This window comes from Epinephelus lanceolatus, chromosome 23 (genome assembly GCF_041903045.1).
Source record: "Epinephelus lanceolatus isolate andai-2023 chromosome 23, ASM4190304v1, whole genome shotgun sequence".
Taxonomy (NCBI): Eukaryota; Metazoa; Chordata; class Actinopteri; order Perciformes; family Serranidae; genus Epinephelus; species Epinephelus lanceolatus.
Window position 1 is genome coordinate 32,083,851 of NC_135756.1, and position 26,747 is coordinate 32,110,597.

At 39.9% G+C, this 26,747-nt stretch overlaps 1 protein-coding gene across 2 annotated transcripts; it reads right to left on the bottom strand.

The window, feature by feature from the left end:
* Positions 1–7,372: 7,372 nt before the first annotated feature.
* On the bottom strand, positions 7,373–13,785 carry mrps33 (mitochondrial ribosomal protein S33). 2 transcript variants are annotated; one of them, XM_033614470.2, is made up of 3 exons: positions 13,607–13,785; positions 9,466–9,682; positions 7,373–7,874 (listed from the first exon to the last, which is right to left on the bottom strand). In XM_033614470.2, exons 2-3 carry the CDS (start codon positions 9,678–9,680, stop codon positions 7,769–7,771), a joined length of 321 nt encoding a protein of 106 aa, XP_033470361.1. In that variant the 5' UTR covers positions 9,681–9,682; positions 13,607–13,785; the 3' UTR covers positions 7,373–7,768. The 2 variants fall into 2 exon arrangements, with proteins under 2 accessions (XP_033470361.1, XP_033470360.1); XM_033614469.2 differs by having other exon boundaries at positions 9,466–9,685.
* Between the last annotated feature and the right edge of the window lie 12,962 nt (positions 13,786–26,747).

The following is a 26,747-nucleotide window of genomic DNA, read 5'->3' on the forward strand; positions in this document are numbered from 1 at the left end:
TAATAGAGGGAAACGCAGGCTGGTGCTGAGGACAGGAGGGGGAGACAGAGACGCAGGACGGGTCTCCCAACCAAGCCTCTGGACTGGATGGGTGGCACACAATTACTACTGTTAACTTGCCCCCCAAAATTACTTACAGCTTATTTTTGATAATAATAATAATAATACTAATAATGATGATAATAATAATAATAATAATAATAATAACAATAATTATATAATGTATTATTAGTTTTAGTATTTAATTATTGTTATTATTATCATCATTATTATTAATAATATTAATTCATTAATTAATAATATATTTCTAATTTTAGCTAACCATTTACATGCAATTGATTAAAAAATACAATTAAAAAATATTTTAAAATAAATATAATTGTAATCGATTACAGTTAATGAGAAAAATATGTAATTGAATTATAGTTAGGGACTGTACTTAACTTATCAGAGGAGGAGGAGGGTGGCTGGAGTGTGACCAAAAAGTATCCCAGGAATGAGTCTTAAAACCCTGAGATGAGTTAGCATTTTAGCTCTCCTGGTTCCCTCGTTTTGAAGTCAATGGTTTTTATGGGTTTTTGGTTAAATGTCTGAAATGAGGTTTTTGGTTAACTCAGGCTCAGGAGGTTTTCACAATTTGTTCTAATACATGAAATAAATCAGTAAATATCCCACTCATGAATTTTGAAGCTTTTATATGTCTTTAAAAAGATGGTTGCTAACAAGTGGCTAAATGAAACTACAGACTGTCATCATGCCTAACATGGCTTTACAGCATTGCTGCATTAAGTCATTAGACTGTGATGTAGTTTATTTATAGCCTAATGTTAACTTCCTACTTCTTTTTAGTGTCTTTTACTTCAGTTCCTGTTGGTTTTGCTGAAGGACAGCTGGCTAAGCATGTTAACATACTAAAATATAGTGCCCATTGCCCGCTCCCACCAGTCTGCATTGGTTAGCTATTGTTAGCTTTGGCAGCTCTGTGCTGTGCACCTGCGGGGTCAGGTGGGAGCTTACTAGTGGCGCTGCTGATGTATGATTAATGCTGCTGCCTTGATGCAAAGGCATTGTGGCCACCCTTCGGTCTCTTCACCAGGTAGCCCCATTGAATAAGCAGCTTCATTTAGCCGTAACACCCCTTTTCATTGTTTACTATGTCAGCACCACTAGCCGTGCTGACACTGCTAATGGTGCCAACATAGCTAACATAGTTATCAATAGAGTGATCCAGGAATGAGTCCTAAAATCCATAAATGATTTAGCATTTTTGCACTCCTGGTTCCCTCGTCTTAAGTCAGTGTTTTCTTTCTTTGAATGGGTTTTTGGTTTGATGCCTGAAATAAGGTCTGTGGTTAACACAAGATTAAGAAACTTTTACATTTTGTTTTAAGAAATAAAATGCAACACCAAATACACCACCGTGAATTTTGAAGCTTTTATGTGTCTAAAAAAGAGGAGTTAACAAGTGGCTAAATACAGTACATAACATTACACTGAACACAGCTTTACAGCCTCATTGTGTTAGTGACATTAAGTCATGCAACTGTGATGTAGACCGTTTATAGCCTAATGCTAGCTTTTTACCTCTGGCAATTGCATTTAGACTCATATGTAGAGATAATCTTGCTGAACAAAAAGTGTAAGTACCACAAACATTTGGCGGCCACAGAGCTTATTTTGCACAATAATCCAAATTCAAATGCAGTTCCTCTAATAGCCACATGAGTCAATCCACATAGACCCCCATGTGAAAATGTTGTGTGTTATAGAATAGCATAGTAGAATAGCGTAGTTTGTTACTGGTGGGGGAGGGTTACATATTTGAATATTGGGGAGATGTGTATCACCCAGTTTTTAATTACCACCTTGGGTTAACTGGCAGTAATTTGATTAATCACAACTTTGTTTTCTGAATTTTCATCATGTGAGTGCAACTGAAACGTAAATTATTAATGTCTTAAATCTAAGATTACTTCGTCGTTAAATTCAATACCAATACCTTCAGTAACAGAGGTTTCCCGTGCCGACTTTAACCTCTCCCAAATTGATCATTTTGTTGATAGCGCCGTAGGCTCGCTGCGAACAACGCTCGACTCTGTAGCTCCTCTTAAAAAGAAGTTAACAAAGCAAAGAAAGTTTGCTCCTTGGTATAACTCTCAAACCCGTAGGTTAAAACAAATATCGCGAAAATTTGAAAGGAATTGGCGATTAACCAAACTGGAAGAATCTCGTTTAATCTGGACAGACAGTCTCGAAACTTATAAGAGGGGCCTCCGCAATGCCAGAGCAAACTATTATTCAGCATTAATAGAAGAAAACAAGAACAACCCCAGGTTTCTTTTCAGCACTGTAGCCAGGCTGACTGAGAGTCAAAGCTCTATTGAGCCTTGTATTCCTTTAGCCCTTAGCAGTAATGATTTTATGAGCTTTTTTAATGACAAAATTCTAACTATTAGAGGCAAAATTCATGACCTCCTGCCCTCGGATGGTAGGCCTACCTATCTAACCTCAAACACAGCTGTAGAATCTAATATATATTTAGATTGCTTCTCCCCAATTTCTCTTCAAGAATTGACCGCAGTGATTTCTTCATCTAAATCATCAACGTGTCTCTTAGACCCCATCCCAACTAGGCTACTTAAGGAGGTATTTCCTTTAGTTAACACTCATATATTAGATATGATCAATATATCCCTATTAACAGGCTATGTACCACAGTCTTTTAAGGTAGCTGTAATTAAACCTCTCCTAAAAAAGCCCACCCTGGATCCAGAGGTGTTAGCCAACTATAGACCAATATCTAATCTTCCCTTTATGTCAAAGATCCTTGAGAAAGTAGTCGCAGACCAGCTGTGTGATTTTCTCCAGGATAATAATTTATTTGAGGAATTTCAGTCAGGATTTAGAGTGCATCATAGCACTGAGACAGCTCTAGTTAAAATTACAAATGACCTTCTGATTGCTTCAGACAAAGGACTCGTCTCTGTTCTTGTTTTATTAGATCTTAGTGCGGCGTTTGACACAATTGACCATCAAATTCTACTGCAGAGACTGGATCACTTAATTGGCCTAAAAGGTTCAGCACTAAGCTGGTTTAAATCTTATTTATCTGATCGTTTTCAATTTGTTGACGTTCGTAATGAATCATCCTTACGTACCAAAGTTTGTTTTGGAGTTCCGCAAGGTTCTGTGCTCGGACCAATCCTATTTACTCTATATATGCTTCCTTTAGGTAACATCATTAGAAATCACTCTATAAACTTCCATTGTTATGCGGATGATACACAGTTGTATTTATCGATGAAGCCAGAAGAAAGTAATCAATTAACTAAACTCCATAACTGCCTTAAAGACATAAAAAATTGGATGAGCACCAATTTCCTGATGTTAAATTCAGACAAAACTGAAGTTATTGTTCTTGGCCCCAAACAACTCAGAGACTCTTTATCTGATGACATAGTTTCTCTAGATGGCATTGCTCTGGCCTCTAGCACTACCGTAAGAAACCTCGGAGTAATATTTGATCAAGATTTGTCTTTTAATTCTCATTTAAAGCAAACCTCACGGACTGCATTTTTTCATCTGCGTAATATTGCGAAAATTAGGCCTATCCTGACCCGAAAAGATGCAGAAAAATTGGTCCACGCTTTTGTTACCTCAAGGCTGGATTACTGTAACTCTCTATTATCAGGTAGCTCTAGTAAGTCCTTAAAAACTCTCCAGCTAATTCAGAATGCAGCAGCACGTGTACTAACAGGAACTAAGAAACGAGATCATATTTCTCCTGTTTTAGCTTCTCTGCACTGGCTCCCTGTAAAATCCAGAATTGAATTTAAAATCCTACTGTTAACTTATAAAGCTCTAAATGGTCAGGCTCCGTCATATCTTAGAGAGCTCATAGTGCCATATTATCCCACCAGAACACTGCGCTCTGAGAACGCAGGGTTACTCGTGGTCCCTAAAGTCTCCAAAAGCAGATCAGGAGCCAGAGCCTTCAGCTATCAGGCTCCTCTCCTGTGGAATCATCTTCCTGTTACGGTCCGGGAGGCAGACACCGTCTCCACATTTAAGACTAGACTTAAGACTTTCCTCTTTGATAAAGCTTATAGTTAGGGCTGGCTCAGGCTTGCCCTGTACCAGCCCCTAGTTAGGCTGACTTAGGCCTAGTCTGCCGGAGGACCCCCTATAATACACCGGGCTCCCTCTCTCTCCCTCTCTCTCTCTCTCTCTCTCTCTCTCTCTCTCTCTCTCTCTCACTCTCATCCTATTACTGCATCTTGCTAACTCGGCCATTCTGGATGTCACTAACTCGGCTTCTTCTCCGGAGCCTTTGTGCTCCACTGTCTCTCAGAATAACTCATACCGCAGCGGTGCCTGGACAGTGTGACGTGTGTGGTTGTGCTGCTGCCGTGGTCCTGCCAGATGCCTCCTGCTGCTGCTGCCATCATTAGTCATTAGTCATACTTCTACTGTTATTATACACATATGACTATTGTCACACAAGTATACTGTCTGATACTAATACATACTTTCAACATATTGTACCACAGTAGCCAGAACTATAACTATAATATTATTACTTTCATTAATGTTGTTGTAAGCTACTGTCATTACCTGCATCTCTCTCTCTCTCTCTCTCTCTCTCTCTGTCTCATTGTGTCATATGGATTACTGTTAATTTATTATGCTGATCTGTTCTGTACGACATCTATTGCACGTCTGTCCGTCCTGGAAGAGGGATCCCTCCTCAGTTGCTCTTCCTGAGGTTTCTACCGTTTTTTTTTTCCCCGTTAAAGGGGTTTTTTTTGGGGAGTTTTTCCTTATCCGCTGTGAGGGTCTTAAGGACAGAGGGATGTCGTATGCTGTAAAGCCCTGTGAGGCAAATTGTGATTTGTGATATTGGGCTTTATAAATAAAATTGAATTGAATTGAATTAAATCTGCTACCACAAGCTACTACAGTAGCCTTTGACACAGGGCCTCAACATTTTTTCTAAAGGGTGCCAGTCCAAAATCTACCAGCTGCTGGAGGTACTTCTGCTATGTGTAACACTCCATAAGAGATGTTCAGCCGATACCCACACGGACATGTCTCCTGAATTCTGGTCCCCTAAATGTCTATTCAAATGTTTTCCTACTACATAATACAACTAATGCAGTACAAAATGTTGCAGAACCCCATTAAATACAGATAATTCAGTCCAGTTTCCTGAAGAAAATGTTGGCATTGAACGTTTCTGCAAACCACGAATACAGGAAGAGACGCCTGCAAAGCAGCAGACCACTGCAGACCACTATTTGAGATCGACAAACAACGAAATTGGTTGTGTATTAGCAAGTCACCCGTCTTTTCCAGCAGCTTTTCAGCCTCTGGACATGGGTGTTTTTGAACAACCCAACACTGTTTTTCCAAAGGGGATAGTGCCAGAAAAAGCTGTTGTTTTTCACCAAGACATCGCTGCATTTCCTGCCCGATTAGCACCATAACCAAGTAGTTTTTGTGCCTAAACCTAACCACGTTAGCTACTGCACTGTTGCAACAAAAAGTTTCAACATATTCACTACATAATATAGAAATGTAACATATCTGTGGTTTCCAATAACATAAATTGCCATTATTTTTTCTAGAGATTGGGTTGATTATTTCAACGGGACTTGCAGACACTGAAAACTGCCAACATGCAAGTACCTGACAATTATGTATTGTATATATACACCCATTAGCCAAAACATTAAAACTACCGGCAAATGAAGTGAAAAACATCAGTCATCTCATTACAGTGCAATGTTCTGCTGGAAAATCTTTGGTCTTGGCATTCATGTGGATACTACTTGATGTGCTCCACCCACCCAAACACCAAGTACACCCCCACTTGACAACGGCACTCCACAATGGCAGCAGTCCCCCCAGCAGGATATGTGCTGTGTCACACTGCAAAGACTGTTCAGGAATGGCCCAAGGAAGGTGACTAAGAGCTCAAGGCATCCACCTGACTTCAAAATACCCCAGACTCCAATCCAGCATCTGTTGGACGTGCAGAGATACCTGCAATCCACTATAAGAACTCCTTGGATTGGACTTTGCCCTGATCTGTCAAGTCATTGACACAGGACCTCTGGGGGTGTCCTGTGGTGTCTGGCACCTAGGCTTTGGCAGCGGATCCCTTGAGTCCTGTGGGCTGTGAGGTGAGGTATCAGCATGTCTCACGGATGTTCAATCAGATTGGGGTATGGGTAATCTGGGGGTCAGGTGGATGCCTTGAGGTCTTTGTCAAGTTCCTGGGGTTATTCCTGAGTAGTTTTTATGGTGTGGCATGGTGCATTGTCCTGCTGGGGAGGTCATTGCCATCAGGAAGTGCTGTTGCCATAAGGGGGTGTCCTTGGTCCACAACTGTGTTTGGGTGGGTAGAGCGCATCTACTGGCATCCACATGAATGTCTGGACCCAAGGTTTCCCAACAGAACATTATATTGTAACAAGATTGATCATTGTAATTCACTTCATTGGTCTGCAGTTTTCAACATTGTGGCTAATCAGTGTATTTTTATATGCTTTTTGCAACATCGCAGTGTCACTACATTTACATTTATTTAGTTGGACTTTTTTTGACATAGATTACATTGTTTATCCAACATTATCGGCTGGAGTGTTCCACTGGACCCATCAGACCTCAGCAATCTTAAAAACTCCAAATATATCAGCTAATGAATTTCTACCCAATTCACTACTTCTAACATTAAAAACAATGTAGACAAACACATCTCACTAATAATGAGCAATCTTATATTGGAACAAAAGAAAAACAATTAACAGTACTCACATCAAACAACAAGCTCTCTGGGGACTTGGTAACCATTTATTGCATACTTGCAGTCTGCAACCTTCCTGTAGGTGGAGCTAGAACCTGATCATTTACTATAACATTATGCTGCCCATACTAACAGATATGATCAAAATTATTATTTTGATCATCTATGCACAAGGCAGGGCACAGAGACCAATTGATAGTGCAAGACCTGTCTCAGTTAATATTGTACTTTAGTTTTACTATGACAAGTTTACAAAAACTGAATTCAAGATCTGTTTGACAGGCAGTAGAAGTCACATCAGCAGCTGTGAAATTGGACCACTAAAAGCCTATTTTTTTCTGAATTATATTCTTTTCTGTCCTGTACCCGTCAGTGGTGACCCAGCGCAGAGTTTTGGGAACTACAGGGATCCACAGCTGACACGAGATTTTGTAAACATCAGTGATGCCAAATTTTCACAATACCATATTAAATAAATGAGTCATAACTTACATCTGTGTACTGTGTTGTGGTTTCGCTGCAGTGTTTCTGAATAGCAGGCACAAAGAGCTTTGTAACACTCTGCACATTCCTCACATTGATTTTATTTTGAAAATGTAAAACATGTTTGGTTCTTAAAATCATTTTGCAACCACTCCAATAACAGTTAAGCTAAGCTCAGATGCTTACAGTATTATCATCAGCTTGTTTTAGAACATAAAAGTTACATATTAGTATTTGACTGGCTGTTTGGGACTCCATACTGTTTCACCTTCTGTAACTTAAATACAAGAGATCGAACATCAAACAATAAAAGGATGGAATTCACTTTGATACACCCGTCGCAGAAAAGCTCCTGACAAAGCAGCAGGACAGCCCTGACCAAACCAATGGAATTCTCCCAGGATTAACAATCCTCTGCAGAGATGGTGTACACAGTCTGATGCTGTCTGCCTCCAGAAAAAGAAAAAAATAAACAGCTCATTTCTTCTTGGTCGCTCTCTTCCCTTCTCCTTTCTTTGGTTTTCCTTTTCCTCTCAGTTTCCTCAGGCGACGCATCTCCTCCTTGAAGTCTTCGTGCTCATCTCTGCGAAGGAAGAGCAAACATTTTATTAAAACTTTTACAATGCTAAGTGAGGGTCAGGTCCACACTTATGCTTAAAGATTATCTTTTCAACTGAAACACTATTCTCCTTTGTTGATTAATTCTTCTTTACCATTTTTTTTTTTTTTTTAAAAATCACCTTTAAGCTACTGGTAATAAAACTCTGGAGTTCCTGCATAGATGTTTCACATTAAAATCCTTTCCGTAGCTTAACGAGCATAATACCTCTTTGTTCGGATAGGTTTTTAATTTGAAAAACTTGCAGGAAGTAATGAGTTTCATTGACCAATGCTTCACAAAGATCAGGGAAAAAATTGTCAAAGTAGAGGCAGCAGTATTTGTGTTTATATGCATATATCTTAACCATGCACCAATTGTGAAATTCTGGGCTGACACTGATACCCATGTTTAAAATAACAATTTAACCAACAGCCAATAGCCTATACCAAAGTGTTTTTATATTGTTGCTTATTTTGTTTTTGTTGTTACTTATTCCCCCTTTTGTGCCAGAAAACAGAGAAATCTACACTATATAAAAATAACTGGACTGTTTTAAACTCATTGAGCTTTCATTAAACTTCCTTTGAATGAGCATAAATCCAATCATACAAATTTAAAAAAGAATATACTTTAATATAACATTTCACATAAAAATAATAACTGCTTCAAAAGCTGTTTTACCATATATATCATAATTCCCTCTCTAATATGAATTTTATATTGCTGAAAAAAAATCCCCTTCAAACAGCTGTATTCATTCAAGTTTCTTGCCAAGTTATTTTTTATTCTAATTTGTCATATTGTCAAGAATATTGTTTTTCCAAACACACCCTGAAATACTGTAATATTTTCTTAGGGCCATATCATCCACCCCTAGCACGCAACATTTATGTGACACAACAGAAAAACATTGTACACTGCCATTGGTGAATGTCATTTTATTTGCTGACTCGCTGATTGCAGTCAACAAGGCGAATATCTGCTAATACCGATGTTTGATGGATAAATCAATGCATCCCTAAAATACCGGTGTATTTACACACACACACATATATATATATATATATATATATATATATATATATGTATACATACAAGCAATGATATGAGATTCTCACAGTACGATAACCCTCTCAGGAAATATCGCGGTATCACAGTATGGCAGAATATTATTATTATTATTATTATTATTATTATTATTGTAACTCAAAATGATCCTTAAAGGAATGGAAACAGTGGGGTTATTTTTGACTGAACAAATGTTTTATTACATTATTTGAAACTTGAAACTTTTTTTAATTAAGTCAAGATTGACCGATGCAACCCTTCTTGGAACCATTTTTTTATTGGACGTTTGTGTAAAAAGTCTTTGTTTTGAAATTAACTAAAATAAAGTTGAGAATCTCCATCCAGTTGCATTTTTTTTCAGTATCATAGATAAGCAAATGTACACGGTATGATAACTGTCAATTTTAATATCACGGTATACCTTAAAGCAGGTATACCGCTATAGCCCGAATACATACACACACAAACACACACAGAATTATTTAGTAACAAGGCACAACAGTACCTGAACAGTCCCATGAACCTGAGCTTCTGGGTCAAGGCGTAGTAAATCTTGTGCTGTGGGTACCAGTCATACACCTCCTTTGTCTTGGCCAGAGGAGTCTCTTTGAACAGCTGCACCACCTTCATAGATTTGGAGTCTGTCGGACGCACAACCTCCCCGAAGATCTGTGCGCTCAGTCTGGCCATGCGCACGGCGTAGCTGGACAGACCGGCCATGACTGCTGAACAAAGCAAAGAAAAGAATTCAAACTTGGGACAGGTACAACATAAACTCTGTATCACATGAGTGGAACACTGGCTGGGCATGGAACATGTTTTGTATACTATGTTAACATCATCAACAATAATCACAATCACAATTTGGCTATACATTTTTTGACTTCATGTTTAGAGTGCATCTTGTGATGTATTTCATTAAGAGCTCCATACTGACAGGTGTGTTGGCTAGACAATCACAAGCATTCATGTGAAAGTCAATGTCTGGTGTAAATTAGTTGATTTTATTAATTAGTCAATCAATGAAAAGTGAACTGGCAGCTATTTCTTCATCTTTTAATAATTTCAGTCATTTTTTAAACAAAAACACTAAATATTGTTTGGTATTTAATATTGGTTCAAGCATCTCAAATGTGACAATTTGGAGTGTTTTTGTCATACATAACAGTACGCTGAATATCTATGGGTCAGTTTTCGTTTTATGTCTTTTTAGGGAACACTTTGCAAGTTTAGCAGAACACTAAAATGCTGCTGCTGGTTAAGTGCAGAGAATATTGTTATTGACAGTTTATGTGTGTTGGTCTATAGGTTATTTTTGTCACTCTTCAGTTCAGTAGTAGTACTTACACTATGCAGTGCCATGTAACACAGAGCTAATAAAGTATTCATGCTACACTGGCTGACTTGATTTGGCTGCTCTGCAATGAGCACTGCCCAGGTTGGGTGGAATTATCACTAGTAGCACCATGCCCACCCATGGTGGTGGGAGAGTGTTGCTGTGGAAATATTGTGCCCAGCCTCCGGTCTCCCCACATATTGCCCCATTGAGTAAAGTAATTCATTTTGATCCAAAAAAACCTTAACATTGCTAAATATGCTGTTAGCACAGTTAGCAGCATCAGCACAGCTAGTGGTGCAAACATACGTTAGTCAACGATGCTAAAAGGGTTTTGCGCCTCAATATGACACAACTTAAGCAGAATTTATACCTCTGATGCCGTACCTACAGCATAGGCTCTGCGACGTAACCTACGCCGCAGCCTGACATGCACACAGAAATGTAACTACATGTCTCTATTTATGTAAGCATTTATGTAACCATTTCCATCAATGGAAAATAAGCTTTTATTTACTTTTATTTCATAGATAAGAAACAATAAATTGTGAAGACAATAAAGCCCCTACAAAATAGCATTTTTCATTTCAAGTCTTGTGTGTGATTTATCCTGGCTTCATATGAGTAAAAGAAATTTCCATTAGCCACAAGGCTAATTTATAAAATGTAAAATGCCATAGGCTTGTGCTAATAACATTAGCATGTTGTATTTGTGGGGAACATGTGTCCAGCAAAAGACAAGTGCTTTGTCTGTGAATCATTAGTTAGGCCTACAAGTTATAATGAAGGTGATTTGTGTACTTGTGTTTGAAATTGTCTCACTGTGTCATTAAATTGTGTTTAATGGTTGTTTTGAATCAACTTAACTTTACAGCACAGAAACCCCACCGCTGACTTGCAGAGTGACACAGACACACCACTGCACAAGTACATAATGCTCACAACAGCGTAGGCCATGTATGTAGGCTACAGCTAGGCTCTGAGAGCTGATGCACAAGTATAAATCTGCCTTTACTAACAGGGGCTACCGGGGTCACCATGTTTCTGCAATGACACCGTCCTGCTACCATGGGTCAGGCAGGCGTTACCAGTGCTAATCGCCTAATGAGCAGCACCACTAGCTAGCTCCCACCCAACCCAGGTGGTGCGCAGTAGGCTTAGGGAGTATCACAACATTACAGTATAGCAGAATATTTGCAAATCCCGACGGTTTGATTTTCAACACCATCAAAAATACAGACGCTGCTCTTTCTATTAAACTCATACAGAGATGCTGTATTGAGGATCTATTGTACTGCAGTGCACATTAGGCGCCACCAGAGGTCGCTCTCTACTGGTGAAACAGGCAACTGAGCTGAGAAACATGGCGATTGCCAGTGGTCGGAGTATGTTACAGGACTGTAACCAGCAGGGTAGCAACGGCAGAGAGTGACTTCAGGGAAAAACAGAATGTTTTCACACCTTTTCACATTTTACTTAAGTATTAATTTCAACCAAACCATGGGTAGTGATCGTTGGAACAGTGGACAAACAAACTAAATGACTCACAAGACTCATTATGACAGTATTTGTGACTTTTATTTTGTGTGTGTGTGAGAGAGAGAAAGAGAGAGAGAGAGAGAGAGAGAGAGAGAGAAGGTGTTCAGTTGTATTTCTCTGTGTTTCTCTTTAAATAACTGGTTGAGGCTGGAGCCCCTTTCCCACTGCACAAAAACCTGCTAACACTTGCTAACAGCTGGCTTTTTAATACAAAGGGAAAGGTTACAATCAGCATCCAAACCTAGGTCAAATGACTGCAGTAGTCACAGGCATTTACGGGCTCAAGCTCCGATCTGCAGTAATAGAAATACAACACCAGAATGAATGTGCTTATTTTAGCCCCTATACCGGCAAGATGCAATGACATGCTACCACACAACACTGTCTGTCTCCACCCAAGCTGTGCTCAAACATCAATCCAAATTAGTCTGCACCGAGTAAGAGAAAGAAAGATTGGACGATTAAGAGATTTATAAGAGATAAGAGATAAAAAGTTTTCTGGCCTGTCTGTGACATCAAACGTGACACACCAGAAAAAAAAAGAAAGAAAGAGATACTGTTCTGCTGCATAGCCTTGTACACAGCTCTGGTCTACTGGCATTGGGAATGCAGTCTATAGCCTATTTTAAGTGGGTTTTCCTGTGTTTAAAAACCTGTGTACATGCACTAATTTGGGTGGAAAAGGGGTATTAGAGGCTAGAGCTTGCATAATGTAACAAACTTGCCGTTGGGGGACTTATTTTGGATTTTTTAACACAAGGAAAGGAGGACTTGGATATGATGCATGCAGTTTGCAAGGATTGTCATAAGGGAATCAAATACTCTGAGAAGACTATGGACATGAGGGCTGACCTCACACGCCACCATCCAGAGAGACCATGTTAGCTGCTGAGAGCTAAGCTAATGCTTAAACCTGCTCCGCTGAAAAATCAACCAACACTGAACACACTTAGTTTGACAAAACTACCATCCAACTCTGAGAGAGCGAAGAAAATAACATTCTATCACCTACTTCATGTGCAAAGATCTATGTCCATACAGTGTTGTTGAAAATGTTACATGCTGAAAACACTGGAACTCAGGTATGTGACTTCATCCTGACATTTTTACAACAACACAGCTGGATATATATACATGGTTACATTTGATTGAATTTGAAAGTAAAAGTCAAACGCAAAAAAAAAATTGAATTGTGCCTGAGCTCAGTTTCATTTAAATAGATGCATTTGTTTAATGTAAATTACATCTTGTTTTGGTTTTAGGCTTTATGAATTTAAAGTGTGTGCAATGGGAAAAGTGAAGCTAATTTTGTCTGTTTATTAAATGAAATTAAATGATTTTATTTACATGTATTGTGATCTTACATTTGAGCAAAAAATATGTAATATTATTATTTACAATGAAACTAGCAAGCAATCCTACACGGTAGTTCATGACACTCTAAAATTTGTCATCATTGTGATGATCAAAGATCAGACAAATTTGGTAGAAAATATATGCGAAGCCGTGTCTAAAATTGAAAAGACTCTTAAAAAGAACAAAAAACATCACTATTGTTATTCTGATGAATGTTTGTCTGTTCATATATTACAACTTTGACACTGACGTACCGTTCTGAGTCAGTGTTATGGATATGCTTTTAGTGTTTTAGTCGTCATATTAAGGCCAGACTTAGAAGTTTTCATTCACTAATCCCTTGATGAGAACCCGCCATGCACCAACATGATGACTGACAGAGCTTCATGTGTTCAGTAACAACACGGTGTCTTACCTGAGTCCGCAGCCCGTCAGGAAGTTCACACCGCTCTTGGTCAAACACACTGTAAACGCTGGTTAAACGCTCCGTTATGTTAAATTCCAATATAGTTTTATGAACTGTACTAACGTTTTACCTAACATTAACCTTCACACACCATACTGCCATCACAGACTCTAACGCGCATGACACAATTTTCGTGAAGCTGATTGGTTTGATGCTTTCACTTCCGGTTTCACGGCAGGATAGTATTTTATTTTCAACACGATACATGCTTTATAAATTACACATAAATGTATCAACGGGTTGTCCTCAAAACTTCAATTGACGCAGACAGTCTGTCATTGTTAATGAAGCCTTTTTTATTTTTTTATTTTACGAAATTAAGTGCTGGCAGGAAGTCCGTTACTTTTAGGGGTTCCGGAGGGTGCGACATGTTTTACACAAAGTTCCGCTCATCAGTCAACTGTCACTTCTGCACCTGTGTACGGAGCTTACTATGCTTATTAGTACGTGTCATTATTTGTTGTTCTGCCTGTTAATTTGATGGCATCTTCACCACAAAAAAATAAGGCCACAATATAAATGGTAAGATACCTCAAAGCAAGCCATCAGATTAAATATAGAGGTTAGTTGTTTTTTTGTTGTTGTTGTTTTTTTTTTTAGATGTCTTTACTGTTGGATGGAATGCCATGAAATTTGGTACACAATTTTTTTTTCAAATTCAAGAACATTAGTGTTACATATCAATAGGGAAAATGTAGCAGTAAGCAGCAAACAAAATAAAAATGAAAAGAACAAAATTACAGGGGACTTTTGGATTAAGCAAATCATGGAAAATATATTCACTTACAAAACAATTATTAATAAGGCAAATCTTGAGCAATGACATCTTCAATTACAATCAATCAATCAATTTTATTCATAAAGCCCAATATCACAAATTTTACTTTTACTTCACAGCATACAACATCCCTCTGTCCTTAGGACCCTCACAGCAAATAAGGAAAACTCCCCAAAAAAACTCTTAAACAGGGGAAAAAAATGGTAGAGACCTCAGGAAGAGCAACTGAGGAGGGATCCCTCTTCCAGGATGGACAGGTGTGCAATAGATGTCATACAGGACAGATTAACATAACAAATTTACAGTGTTCCATATCACAAAATGAGACCTAAAGAGAGACAGAGACAGAGAGAGATGCAGCACAGACAGTTATGACAGCTTACAACAACATTAATTTAAGTTATAATATTATAACAATAATTACAGCTATTGTGGTACAATATGTTGTAAGTATATGATAGTATATGTATGTGACAATAATATCAATAGGCCTATGTGTAAAATAACAGTAGAAGTATGACCAATGATAACAGCAGCAGCAGGAGGCATCAGGCAGGACCACAGCAGCAGCAACCACATCACACAATCAAGACACAGCTGTGATAGGAGGTAACCTGCCAGACAGTGGAGCACAAAGGTTCTGGAGAAGAAGCCGAGTTAGTGACATGCAGTAGAGCCGAGTTAGCGAGATGCAGTAACAGGACATGAATGTTAGCAAAGGAGAGGGAGAGAGAGAGAAGGAGAGAAGGGGCTCGGTGTATTATAGGTGATGTATTATAGGAGGTCCCCCGGCAGACTAGGCATATGCCAGCCTAACTAGGGGCTGGTCCAAAACAAGCCTGAGCCAGCCCTAACTATAAGCTTTATCAAAAAGGAAAGTGTTAAGTCTTGTCCTAAATGTGGAGACGGTGTCTGCCTCCTGGCCTGAAGCAGGAAGATGATTTCACAGAAGAGGTGCTTGATAGCTGAAGGCTCTGGCTCCTTTTCTACTTTTGGTGACTTTAGGGTAGGCTGACCAAATGTCCACTTTTCACGTCCCGTCCGGGGTTTTTTTTATAAATTGATGATAATGTCTGGTTTTCCGTGTGTGTGTGTGTGTGTGTATGTGTGTGTGTGTGTGTCAGAGTGCGGCACGGCCGCATATCTCTGTCCGAACCTGAACCGAGCCCGACATTATTTAATTACTAAAGCACTGAGTTTGTGTCACACAGTTGTTATGGTTACAGGGTATTTAACAGGCCAGGCGTGCACCGTGGGTGCTCAGCGGAGAGGGAGACCTCTGTGTTTGAGACGGGAGCGGGAGGTGGGATGTCCGACGCTTCCAGCGAGGGGAGAGGGAGAAATAAAACAAAATAAGATAAAATAGGAAAAACCTGTTTTATTTTATTTTCAGCGTTTAATCAAGGCAGAGACGGGTAGCGGGAGGTCCAAGACTTCCAGCGAGGGGAGAGATAGAAACAAACAGCCAATGTGTGTGTGTGTGTGTGTGTGTGTGTGTGTTATGTTCAGGTGTTGTCACGTAAATAACAGTGCCCAAGCAATAAACAGGACAGACAATACGATTTTATTTATTTTTACACTACATTTTCACTGAAAGCTGACTGAATCTGACCTGAGCCCGAATACAATTTATACATTTTTGACCGAACCCGTCGGGACCCGTCGGGACCCGTCAGGCTCGGATCGGGTAGCCACACTCTAGTGTGTGTATGTGTCCCCTATAGGGGCCCATCTGAATTTCTGTCTTTGAGAGATATTATTTTACAATATAACTGAATTTTCTTTCCATACATATAAATTTTAAATATATTAAAATTATAAGGCATCTTTGAGTAAATTGTGAGTATCATTTAAGTAGGCTATGTCGTGGCCGGCCGAGTGTCCTCTTTTTTGGAAATCAAAATATGGTCACCCTACTTTAGGGACCACGAGTAACCCTGCATTCTCAGAGCACAGTGTTCTGGTGGGATAATATGGCACTATGAGCTCTCTATGCTATGATGGAGCCTGACCATTTAGAGCTTTGTAAATTAGGAGTAAGATTTTAAATTCAATTAAATTCTGGATTTTACATGGAGCCAGTGCAGAGAAGCTTAAACAGGAAAAATGTGATCTTGTTTCTTAGCTCCGTCTAGTGCCGCTGTGTTCTGGATTGGCTGGAGAGTTTTTAAAGACTTATTAGAGATACCTGATAATAGGGAGCTACAGTAATCCAAAACAAAAGTGGACCAATTTTTCTGCATCTTTTTGGGACAGGATAGGCCTAATTTTGTATGTTATCACAAAAGGTGATCTTCAATGTTTTTCATTTGCTTCAGATTTTCTCTTTTTTTTCATTTTCTTTCTTTCTTTCTTTCTTTCTTTCTCTTTAAACAAAAGTCAAAGATTTGACAAAGTATTTTATTTCATTAATAAAACCAATAAAATTAGTTTCCAGTTTTTCCACTTACATACATGGATATGATACTTTCCCATGATAATTTCTACGTTAATTACAGAATATATGTGATTGATTAAGATGATTTTATAGAAAATAAGACATCTATTAGGCTAAGTTTGAGAACAGGAGATATTGTAATACACATTCATCCCTGTATATTCAGGTAGACACATTTATGTTCCTCTCAGGATGAATTGTTATAACTTTGGGGACATCTTAACTCAATCTAGCACCACCATCAGGTCAAAATTTGAATATATCCATTACTTTGGTTTATACCTGCGAAAGTGCTGACGTTCCCAGCAGTCTCAGCTGTGCTTTATGTTGGGATGCCAATGCACTAAAGCATGTTAGCATTGTCATTGTGAGCATTTTAGGGGCATAAATATAGACAGTGCAGGCAGTGCAGTTGAACTGGAGCCCGTGAGGGGAGGGGCCTATGAAGACAGTGGGCCCTCCAATAATGTGTTGGGTGGAGAATGGACCCTTATAAGTGATTGCCACCTTGAAATTATCTCTCTCATTACATGAAACACAGTACAATTTGCTATATATGCTCTTGAAAAAGCAAGCCCATCTTCATCATGTTCATGTTTTCTTTATTTGTAAAACAGTCAATATCTATAACAAAATGACATGCTTATTCTATAACTGTAAATCTACTATTCTATAAAACAAATATATAACTATACATCAGCTATTCAAATTGTTAAATTTGATCAATTACTTCTTAATGTGTTATTTTCTTTGGTATTTGTTGTTATATACAGAAATGCAACGATGGTTGCTGGGTAACATGTTGATGTTATCCAATGTCAAGTCTCTGATCATGCGATGAGACAATATGTGCACAATAGCATGCACTGGGACCAACTTTAACTACCTTATGCCACTGTATATGCCACATTTTGCTTTATTGCACTGCCTTTACTGTTTTGTGCAAAATGTCTTAATCAATGTGATGGCCTGAACTGTGCCAACATACCATCATTATACAGTATCTTAAAAGAACAGTGTGTAAGATTCAGACAGATTTACTGGCATCTAGCAGTGAGGGTAGCAGATTGTAACCAGTGGAAACTTCTCCTGCTTAAAATTCTTTCAGTGTTTCAGTTTGTTCTGGAGGTTTTTACCATCCTGCTCAGCAATATGTGTAACTGGGACCAGTACTACAGAACTGTCGTCAGCATTCGTCCATCTACATCCTAACCCTCACCTGTGGTCATGAGCTTTTGGTAGTGACCGAAAGAATTAGCTAGTGGATATAAGCTGCTGAAATAGGTTTCATCAGAAGGGTGGCTGGGCTCAGCCTTAGGGACAGGGTAAGGAGCTTGGACATCCAGAGGGAGCTTGCAGTAGAGCTGCTGCTCCTTTGCGTCAAAACAGGTCAGTTGAGGTGGTTGAGACATCTGATCAGGATGCCTCCTGGGTGCCTCCCGTCAGAGGTGTTCGGGCACGTCCCACAGGTAGGAGGCCCTGGGGTAGAGCCAGAACACACTGGAGGGATTACATATCTCATCTGGCCTGGAAACGCCTCGGGATCCCCCAGGAGGAGCTGCAAAGCATTGCTGGGGAGAGGGACGCCTGGGATACTTTGCTCAGCCTGCTGCCCCAGCGACCCGGCTTTGGATAAGGGGTTAAAAATGGATTGGTAATTTGCCATGACTAAAGGAAAGTGACTGATAGTGGAAACACAGAATTTTATATAGACCTTTTTAGAGCCGACGTCTCAATGAGCAAAGCACAACTCGCCTAGTCTTACTTTTGTTCTTGTTATTGTGTTGTGTTATTGTCAGCCAGAACAGAAGGAGTCGAAAAATTATTATGAATTGAAATGGAATGAGCTCTTATGTGTCCCCTACCTCAGCGCTAATAAGCATTTTGTTTTAGTTATGTTTATACATTTGCGTAAATTTGTGTTTAATCAACTTTGACAAAATTGAGCAGTGCAGGGAAGAGGTTATTTTTTACCCTGCAGACAGGCCATTTCTGCATTTTGATTGTATTACAGCTTATGTCTTACTTCACATGATTTTTTAATGATGTTTAATTCCCTTTCATCTTTCTCCTCACTGTATTATTTAGTTGTTTTATTTTGTTCAGCCTTTGTCTCAGTTTTACTTCATTTTCATAAATTGCTGAAAGTAAAGCTGCTCTGAGTCTATGGTGTCTCCTCTGAATTATTGCACTTTTCAGTGACAGTCTGCATGGCAAGAGGAGTCAGTCTCTTTCTTTATAATTTATTAACAGCAGAGGGCGCCAGATATGAAGAAACAGAAAACTGCAGCCACAGATTGTTCTGGACATTTTCAAGGCTTCAGCTGCACAACAGAGTGATACTGCCTGGCAGGAAACACAGGAAGTATATGGGCCATGAGCACCGACTGTGGCAGAAACACCTCTGCCATCAGCAGGGTTAGAATTAAGGTTTGTTTCTGTCCTTGAGTTAAAACGGAGCAGCCCTTGAGTGAATAAGCCTTTATATGTCAATTAATTTGTAAATCTAACATTGCACCTCATTGCTGCTGTGCGGACACTTCACAGCTATGCTTATCAATGTTTATTGTACCCAAAACACAAAAGCATCAGACAGCATGAACAACATAGTGATGAATGAATTTGCCAGTGTTAGAGCCCTGCCAATAGTGAAGATAAAAGAGTGAGGTTTGTCCTGATGATGGTGCTACAGGAAAGGCCATGAGGTCATTAAAGCTGCATTCACTGATTTTGTTTTTGGCCACTTGGGGTCAGCGTAACAAGAGGGTAAGCCTAGTACTAACATAATATAACCATAGATAGAGGCTGAATTCAAATGTCCACCCTCTGGACTTGTGGACTGAAGCCTCGCTGACTTCAGTTGTATGTAGTGTGACTGTATTCACTGTCATCATGTCAAGTCTGCAAGGGCGGAGACTGCAAGAAGCTGACAGACAGCCCTCAAGACTGTTTTAGTCGTTGCTGCGGAAACATTAAACTATGCTGTCATTTTCATATAGGCCTATGTCATATAAGTCAATGGCGAGTGCCTACTCATCTGTCCCTGCAGATAGTATGATATAAATCCCATATAAAGCCTTTTTTGTATAAATGTATAAATACTTATCTGTATAATAGGCTGCACACGTTCAAAAACAGAAATGTTTGTAAAAAGGACAGGACCATAAATGAATAGACTGGGTATTACTTATATTAGAAACCCTCTTTTGTTTTTTTCGGCCAAAATATTTTTATGCGGCAAATGTGTAAATCTGTTTGCTTCCACAGCTATATTGTTTGAAAGAGCACAAGTTGTTCTCCGTTTTGACCAAAAGTAACGTGTGTATAGTAAAACTTGTGGTTGTGACAGCAAGTTGAAGAGAAGCTCTCTGCACTCTGACAGTTGAGCCTTCCACTCTAGCCCTGAACACTCTGTCCATTACACATAATAAACACAGAAAATGTCTGAAAATAGCTAAAACTGTTGACTGCCATAATTCAAAAACTGCAAAAGATATAAAAAAGGTGAATCACAATTGAAAAACTCAAAGTATATAAACCATTTAAAGTTAAATTAAGTCTGTAGCTGAAAGTAGCATTTCATAGTGCAGTTGATTTAAGAGGATTTGAAGATTTTCTCCATTGGTTTATATTGTAAAATTAAGTTGAAAAAAGCTTAATGTTTTAAAAGTATAAATGGAAAAACAAAAAGCCATAGCAGGAATGCCTTTACAGAACTAAACATGTTTGAATGGTTTCTGTAGCACAAAGTATGCAAAAGGAGTAGCTAACCAAAAAACATGCGGAACAGGAATAGTAACGATTTTAAGAAGATATCCACACTACGCACGTGGCCTACACTGTTGTGAACAAATACTGTAATGATGTGTCAGTGTCACTCTGCAGTTACACCTCCTAAACACTAGTCGGCGGTGGGGTTTCTCTGAAATGCTGTAAAGTTATGTTGATTCAAAACACACCCAAAACACACATTAAACATGGCTTAATAACAACAATTTCAATTAAAGGTACATAGGCTTCATTATAACTTGCAGGGTTCACAGACAAAGCACTTGTCTTTTGCTGGACACACAAATACAACATGCTAATGTCATTAGCACACGCCTATGGCATTTTACATTGTATAAATTAGCCTAACGTCTAGCAGGGATTTCCTCCAGTCATATGAAGCCAGGGACAACAGCAACATTTAACAAAGGTAATGTTACAAAATTCAACTCAATTATAATTTCCAAGGTCCACCGTCAAAACAACTGTCTCATACTAAACATGTTTTCCAAACAAATATGACATGCTAACATTATTAGCACAAGCCTATGGCATTTTACATCGTATTATATGAAGACAGGATATATCACACACAAGACTTTTGCTATTTTTATTGTCTCCTTAATTTATTGTTTCTTATCTGTGACTTTCCACTGAGGGAAATGGTTTTCACCTTACAAAAATAGACTGAAGGTCTGCATTGCCGTAACGTATACATGTAGTTACATTTCTTGAGAGGTGCACATGAGTAGGTTAATTTTATTTAAAATTTTTTTTTTAATTTTATATACTTTATTAATCCCCGAGGGGAAATTCAATTTTTCACTCTGTTCATCAATTACACACAGGTCTGAACACACACATGCACAAACTGGACCTATACATGCACTAAGTGGAGAGATGTCAGAGTGGGCTGCCCATGACAGGCGCTCTGAGCGGTTGGGGGATTCAGTGCCTTGCTCAGGGGCACCTCGGCAGTGCCCAGGAGGTGAACTGGCACCTCTCCAGCTACCAGTCCACGCTCCATATTTTGGTCCGGATGGGGACTTGAGAAGGCGACCCTCCGGTTCCCAACCCAAGTCCCTGTGGACTGAGCTACTGCCGCCCCCAAGGTTATGGTGTAGGTTACAGCACAGAGACTATGCCAGATATGCGAGATTCAGTGCAGAGGTATATCCCACTTTACTACCACAGGATGTGCCCCAGGCACCACATTTTGCTCAAAATCAACAAAACCAGCCTGAAAATCAAGGAAGCTACGCTATGACTGGCCAGTGTGCATTCAGTGGACGGGACTTAGGACTTAGTTGGGATTTACTTGGTGATACGATGCGAGCCAGCAGCCAGTTAGCTTAACATCAGTTTTTGTACAGATTGGCTAACAAGATTTAACATGTGAATTAATGAGCTTTAGAGGTGCTGTAAGGTGGATTTTGTTACCTTTGGACACAACCAAGTTAGCAATTTCCCTCTGTTTTCAGTCTTAATACTACGCTAAGCTAACTGGATGCTGGTTGTAGCTTCAGCGTACAGATTTGTGTGATTAAACTGTGCAACAAAAAGAATCTTACATTCCAAAATGTCAAAACTCTAGGAAGCCGGAGAGAACCCACGCTGACAACATGCAGACTCCGCATAGAAGGGCTCCCACATCCGGGATCGAACCGGCAACCCTCTTGCTGTGAGGTGACAGTGCTAACCACCACACCACCGTGCAGCCCTACAAGATCTTCTTATGCCACGCAATCCTTGTACTGTTAGATCTCACAGCTGCGTTTGATACAGTGGACCATAGCATCCTCATTTCCTGTCCGGAGCAAAGTGTAGGTATCTGTGGTACTGCTTTGAAGTGGTTCTGCTCTTTTTTAAAGATATTTTCTGGGGCTTTTTAGCCTTTAATGGATAGGACAGACAAGTGTGAAGGGGGGAGAGAGAGGGGGAGTGACATGCAGCAAAGGGCCACAGGCTGGAGTCGAACCCAGGCCACTGCGGCAACAGCTTTGTACATGGGGCGCCTGTTCAACCACTAAGCCACCAACGCCCCATGGTTCTGCTCTTACCTCTCTGAGAGAAGTTTTTCTGTCAGCCTTGGTGGTCACCAGTCATCCTGTGCACCGCTTCCATACGGAGTGCCCCAAGGGTCCATTCTCGGGCCTATCCTCTTTTCCACCTATTTATTCCCCTTAGGGGCTATTTGGAAATACAATATCTTGTTTCGCTTTTATGCTGATGATAGCCAAATCTACATGCCCCTGAAAGCCAATGACCCGAGTTGCTTAGAGCCTTTGTTAAAATGTCTTACTGACATTAAAGCATGGTTGGCCCGTAATTTTCTAAATTTTAATGAGAGCAAGACAGAGGTTATAATGTTCAGACCCACCAGTATCTCTAAAGCCCTTCTTGACCTGGTTTCTCTTGTTCCGTATCTTAAACCTACTTCGACAAATCTTGGGGTCAAAATTGACAACAGTCTCAAAAATGGAGCAGCAAATAAATTCGGTTGTAAAATCCAGCTTTTTCCAGTTAAGGATCTTATCAAAGGTTAAGCCCTTCCTTTCTTTTAATGATTTTGAGAGGGTTATCCACGCTTTTGTCTCTACAAGATTTGACTATTGTAATACCCTCCTTATTGGTGTCTCTCAGACTTCCCTTTCAAGACTCCAATTAGTTCAGAATGTGGCTGCTCAACTTTTAACTGGAGCACGCAGGTGAGAGCACATTTCAGACATATTACAGTCTCTACACTGGCTTCCTGTATCTTTTAGGATTCATTTTAAGATCTTATTGTTTACTTTTAAGGCTCTTAATGGGTTGGCTCCCTCTTCCTTGTCTAGTCTCCAGGGGCGGACTGGCCATCTGGAGGTTCTGGAGAATCACAGAACGGCCGGTACTCCAGGATGGCCGGCGGCCGCCATGCAGTCATCCCCGTTTTTTTTTTTTTTTTTTTTTCCTTTTTCTCCCTGATAATCTACTGTTCCACATCCAGTCCGCTAGGTGGCAGCCTTTAAATTGGATGCCAGCCAACCCATAGATATCTATGAGCCGGCCGGAATTGAAGAAGAAGGAAGCGCATACCGTATGCGCACCGGTTGTTGAGGGCTGGGCCGAGTCAAAGTCCAGGGCTGTTTTTTAGTCCCAGTCCACCCCTGCTAGTCTCCTGCACCCCTGTGTTTCCTCTAGAGCACTGAGGTCTGCTGACAGATCGCTCCTGACTGTCCCGAAAACACTGCTAAAGCAGAGGGGTGACAGAGCCTTTGCTGTTGTGGCCTCCAAACTTTGGAACGAGCTGCGCCTCCAGATGAGACTCGCCCCTACCCTGCCTGTTTTTAAGTCTCGTTTAAAAACCCATTTGTTTCCTCTGGCCTTCTCAGTCTCTGTGTGATAGCGGGTTGCTTTGTGGTCTGAATTTTGTGTTCTTAATTCGTGTTAACAAACTTTTTGTGTTTTGTATTTTTGTCATGCTTATTTTTTGTACAGCACTTTGGTCAACACTTGTTTTTAAATGTGCTATATAAATAAATTTGTATTGTATCGTATTATGCAGTGACAACTTATGAACATCATGCCTCTTTGGACAGTTTATTTAGAAAACAAAAAGATTGCTTCTCCAAAATTAAACTCTAACTTGGTTTTATGAGGTTCTATCTGTGAGCCAATCAGCACTAAGAAAGCACACAACAACCAATCAGGTTCCGCTTCTTTGTTATGCCTCAGTACTGATATAAATCGAAGCCCTACTCATCAGTCTCCACTGGTTAGCTTGCCTTGTGCTCTGCACTGCGGAGCAGCTGTGTCTGGTGGGAGGTCACTAACAGAGCTGTTCAGTCAGCCATTATTGCTTGTAACACTGTCCCGCCTCAACAGCATTGCTGTGGAAACATCATAGTCAACCCCAGGCTCCCCCAAGGAAGCCCTTTTGAGTAAGCAGCTTCATTTTGAGCACCAAACCCCATAAAGGATTGTTAACTACTGTTACCCCTGTTAACATTATTAGCAGTGCAGTACAGGTGCACAGTGTAGAGCGTCCAATGCTAACGTTAGCTAACCCGTGGAGACCGGAGGGTGGGCAGTGGTCACTATGTTTCCAAATGTTAATGCAGTTAACCGTCTGTCTGCAAGCCAACAGAAAATAAAAGGCGAAACATTAACAGTACTTCACAAAACTCTATTCTCTATTTCTATCCACCTCTAAATAGATAGGGCTTTGAAAAGCAGTGCCAAAGCTCACTGGGTCAATGGAGCACCACACCAAAAGGAAAGGCCTCTTCTATATTATGTCATTATGTGTTTTTTTTTTCTTTTTAACATTAACACAATAATCAAATCTGACATCCCAAGTACAGAGACTATCTAGAATACTATACCTGTCTCACTGCCTGTGCAGTACAATTTAGTTAATTGTTTGTATTCCTTAAAAACTGTTGCTTCTTTTCATGTTTTGCAAGATAGAACCTTATAATTCAAAGCAGAAAGTGAGTTCTTAGGATTAGAAGGTTCTATCTACGTTTGACCTGTCCCTAAACCCCATTTTAAAAACAGGAGTTCCGTATTTTACATTCAGAATACCTTTAGGGTGTCTGTCATTTGCATATATGAAAGAGGCTTGTTCCACATATCATTTTTGATGTTTGGAATGTAAAAACTTTGAAGCAATATCTCAAAACTACTCAGAATACAGATAGAACCTTATAATTCTAAGGTGGCGATTACTGTTGAGACATCTATTAGACAATTGGTTTGTATGGTGTTAGTATTTGTTGACCATTTATAGTGGATTTATGGTGCATGACTGAGGTTGTGATACCTATTCCGTCTACACAGACGTGGTTTACAAAACATTTTCCCTGTAAAGGTTTCAGAGGCATTTTTAAAATTCTGTCATACTCTGAAAGTTTCAAAAAATGTTGCACTCCTTTTAAATACCAACAGAGTTTGGATTCAGAAAGAGCAATGACAATTCAGTTGTTATTTATTTATTGGTATTGATATTTAGTTCGATTTTTTTCCACATCTAACTCATGTCCTCTCACAGAACGTCTAAAAAGGTCACTGAGGAACATTTTTCATGGTAGTGTGTGTGAATGAAGTTAACAAAACTAACTAAATTAAAGTGACACCCAGACCTTAGACCCTCAGTGAGAGCAAGGAAAAAAACTCCCATTATAAGGCAAATTAAGGAAGAAACCTCAGGAGGGCCCACTCAAAGAGAGATCCCCCTCCAGGACGATCAGCTGATAGGTGCCACTGTCTTAATGTCTGTGTTAGTCTCCATCACTGGTGTCTGCATTGTTTGCAGCTCTCCTGTTCCTCATTGTCCTGCTGTGACCTCGTTCTTGATCCTCCTGGCAGTGGGTCCCTCTCCTCTTCCACCTGCATCTCCTCCTCGTTGTCTGTCTGTTCCGCAGCACCTTCATTTTCAGCCATATCAATACTGCTATTACTGCTATTACCGTGAGCAAGATCATGGCCATTTGTGACGGTGACATTGTCTGAGTTGCTGTCGGCAAACTCATCACAGCAGTGTTATTTCTTGCTGCTTATCTCAGTTTCATTGCTTTCTCTTAGCCTTTTCCTGGGTGGACTAGACACAGGGTGTTCTTCAGCACACTCAGTGTGTTTCACTGGATTATCTCCTGTTTTGTCATCGGAATCCTCATGTTGGGTGCTGCAGAGCTACTGCAAGCAAACTCATCCCACCATCTCTCTTCAGTTTTCTATCTTCCTCTCTTGCGCTCTTTCTGGATCATCCAGGCACAGGGTCTTCTTCAACAACCTCAGTGGGTTTCACTGACTATTTCCCGTGTCCTCGTCGAAATCCTCACTTTGGCTGCTGTCGGCATTGCTGTCGGTGTCAGAGCTGCTGTCAACGAACTCATCCCATCATCTAAATATATCGCCATTTCTCTCTTCAATGTTGTCATGGTTGTCATTGTTGTTGGTTTTCAACATTTTGGTTTTCACTGTTGTCCCCATCCTGGTGCTCACATTCCCGCCACATGCCCAAATTCACAAGAGGGGGCATGGCGCTCTTGTCGGTGATTAAGTAAAAATTTTAACCGGGCATTGATTCGAGCATTATGTTCAGGAGCTTGTGGACACTGTCCTCT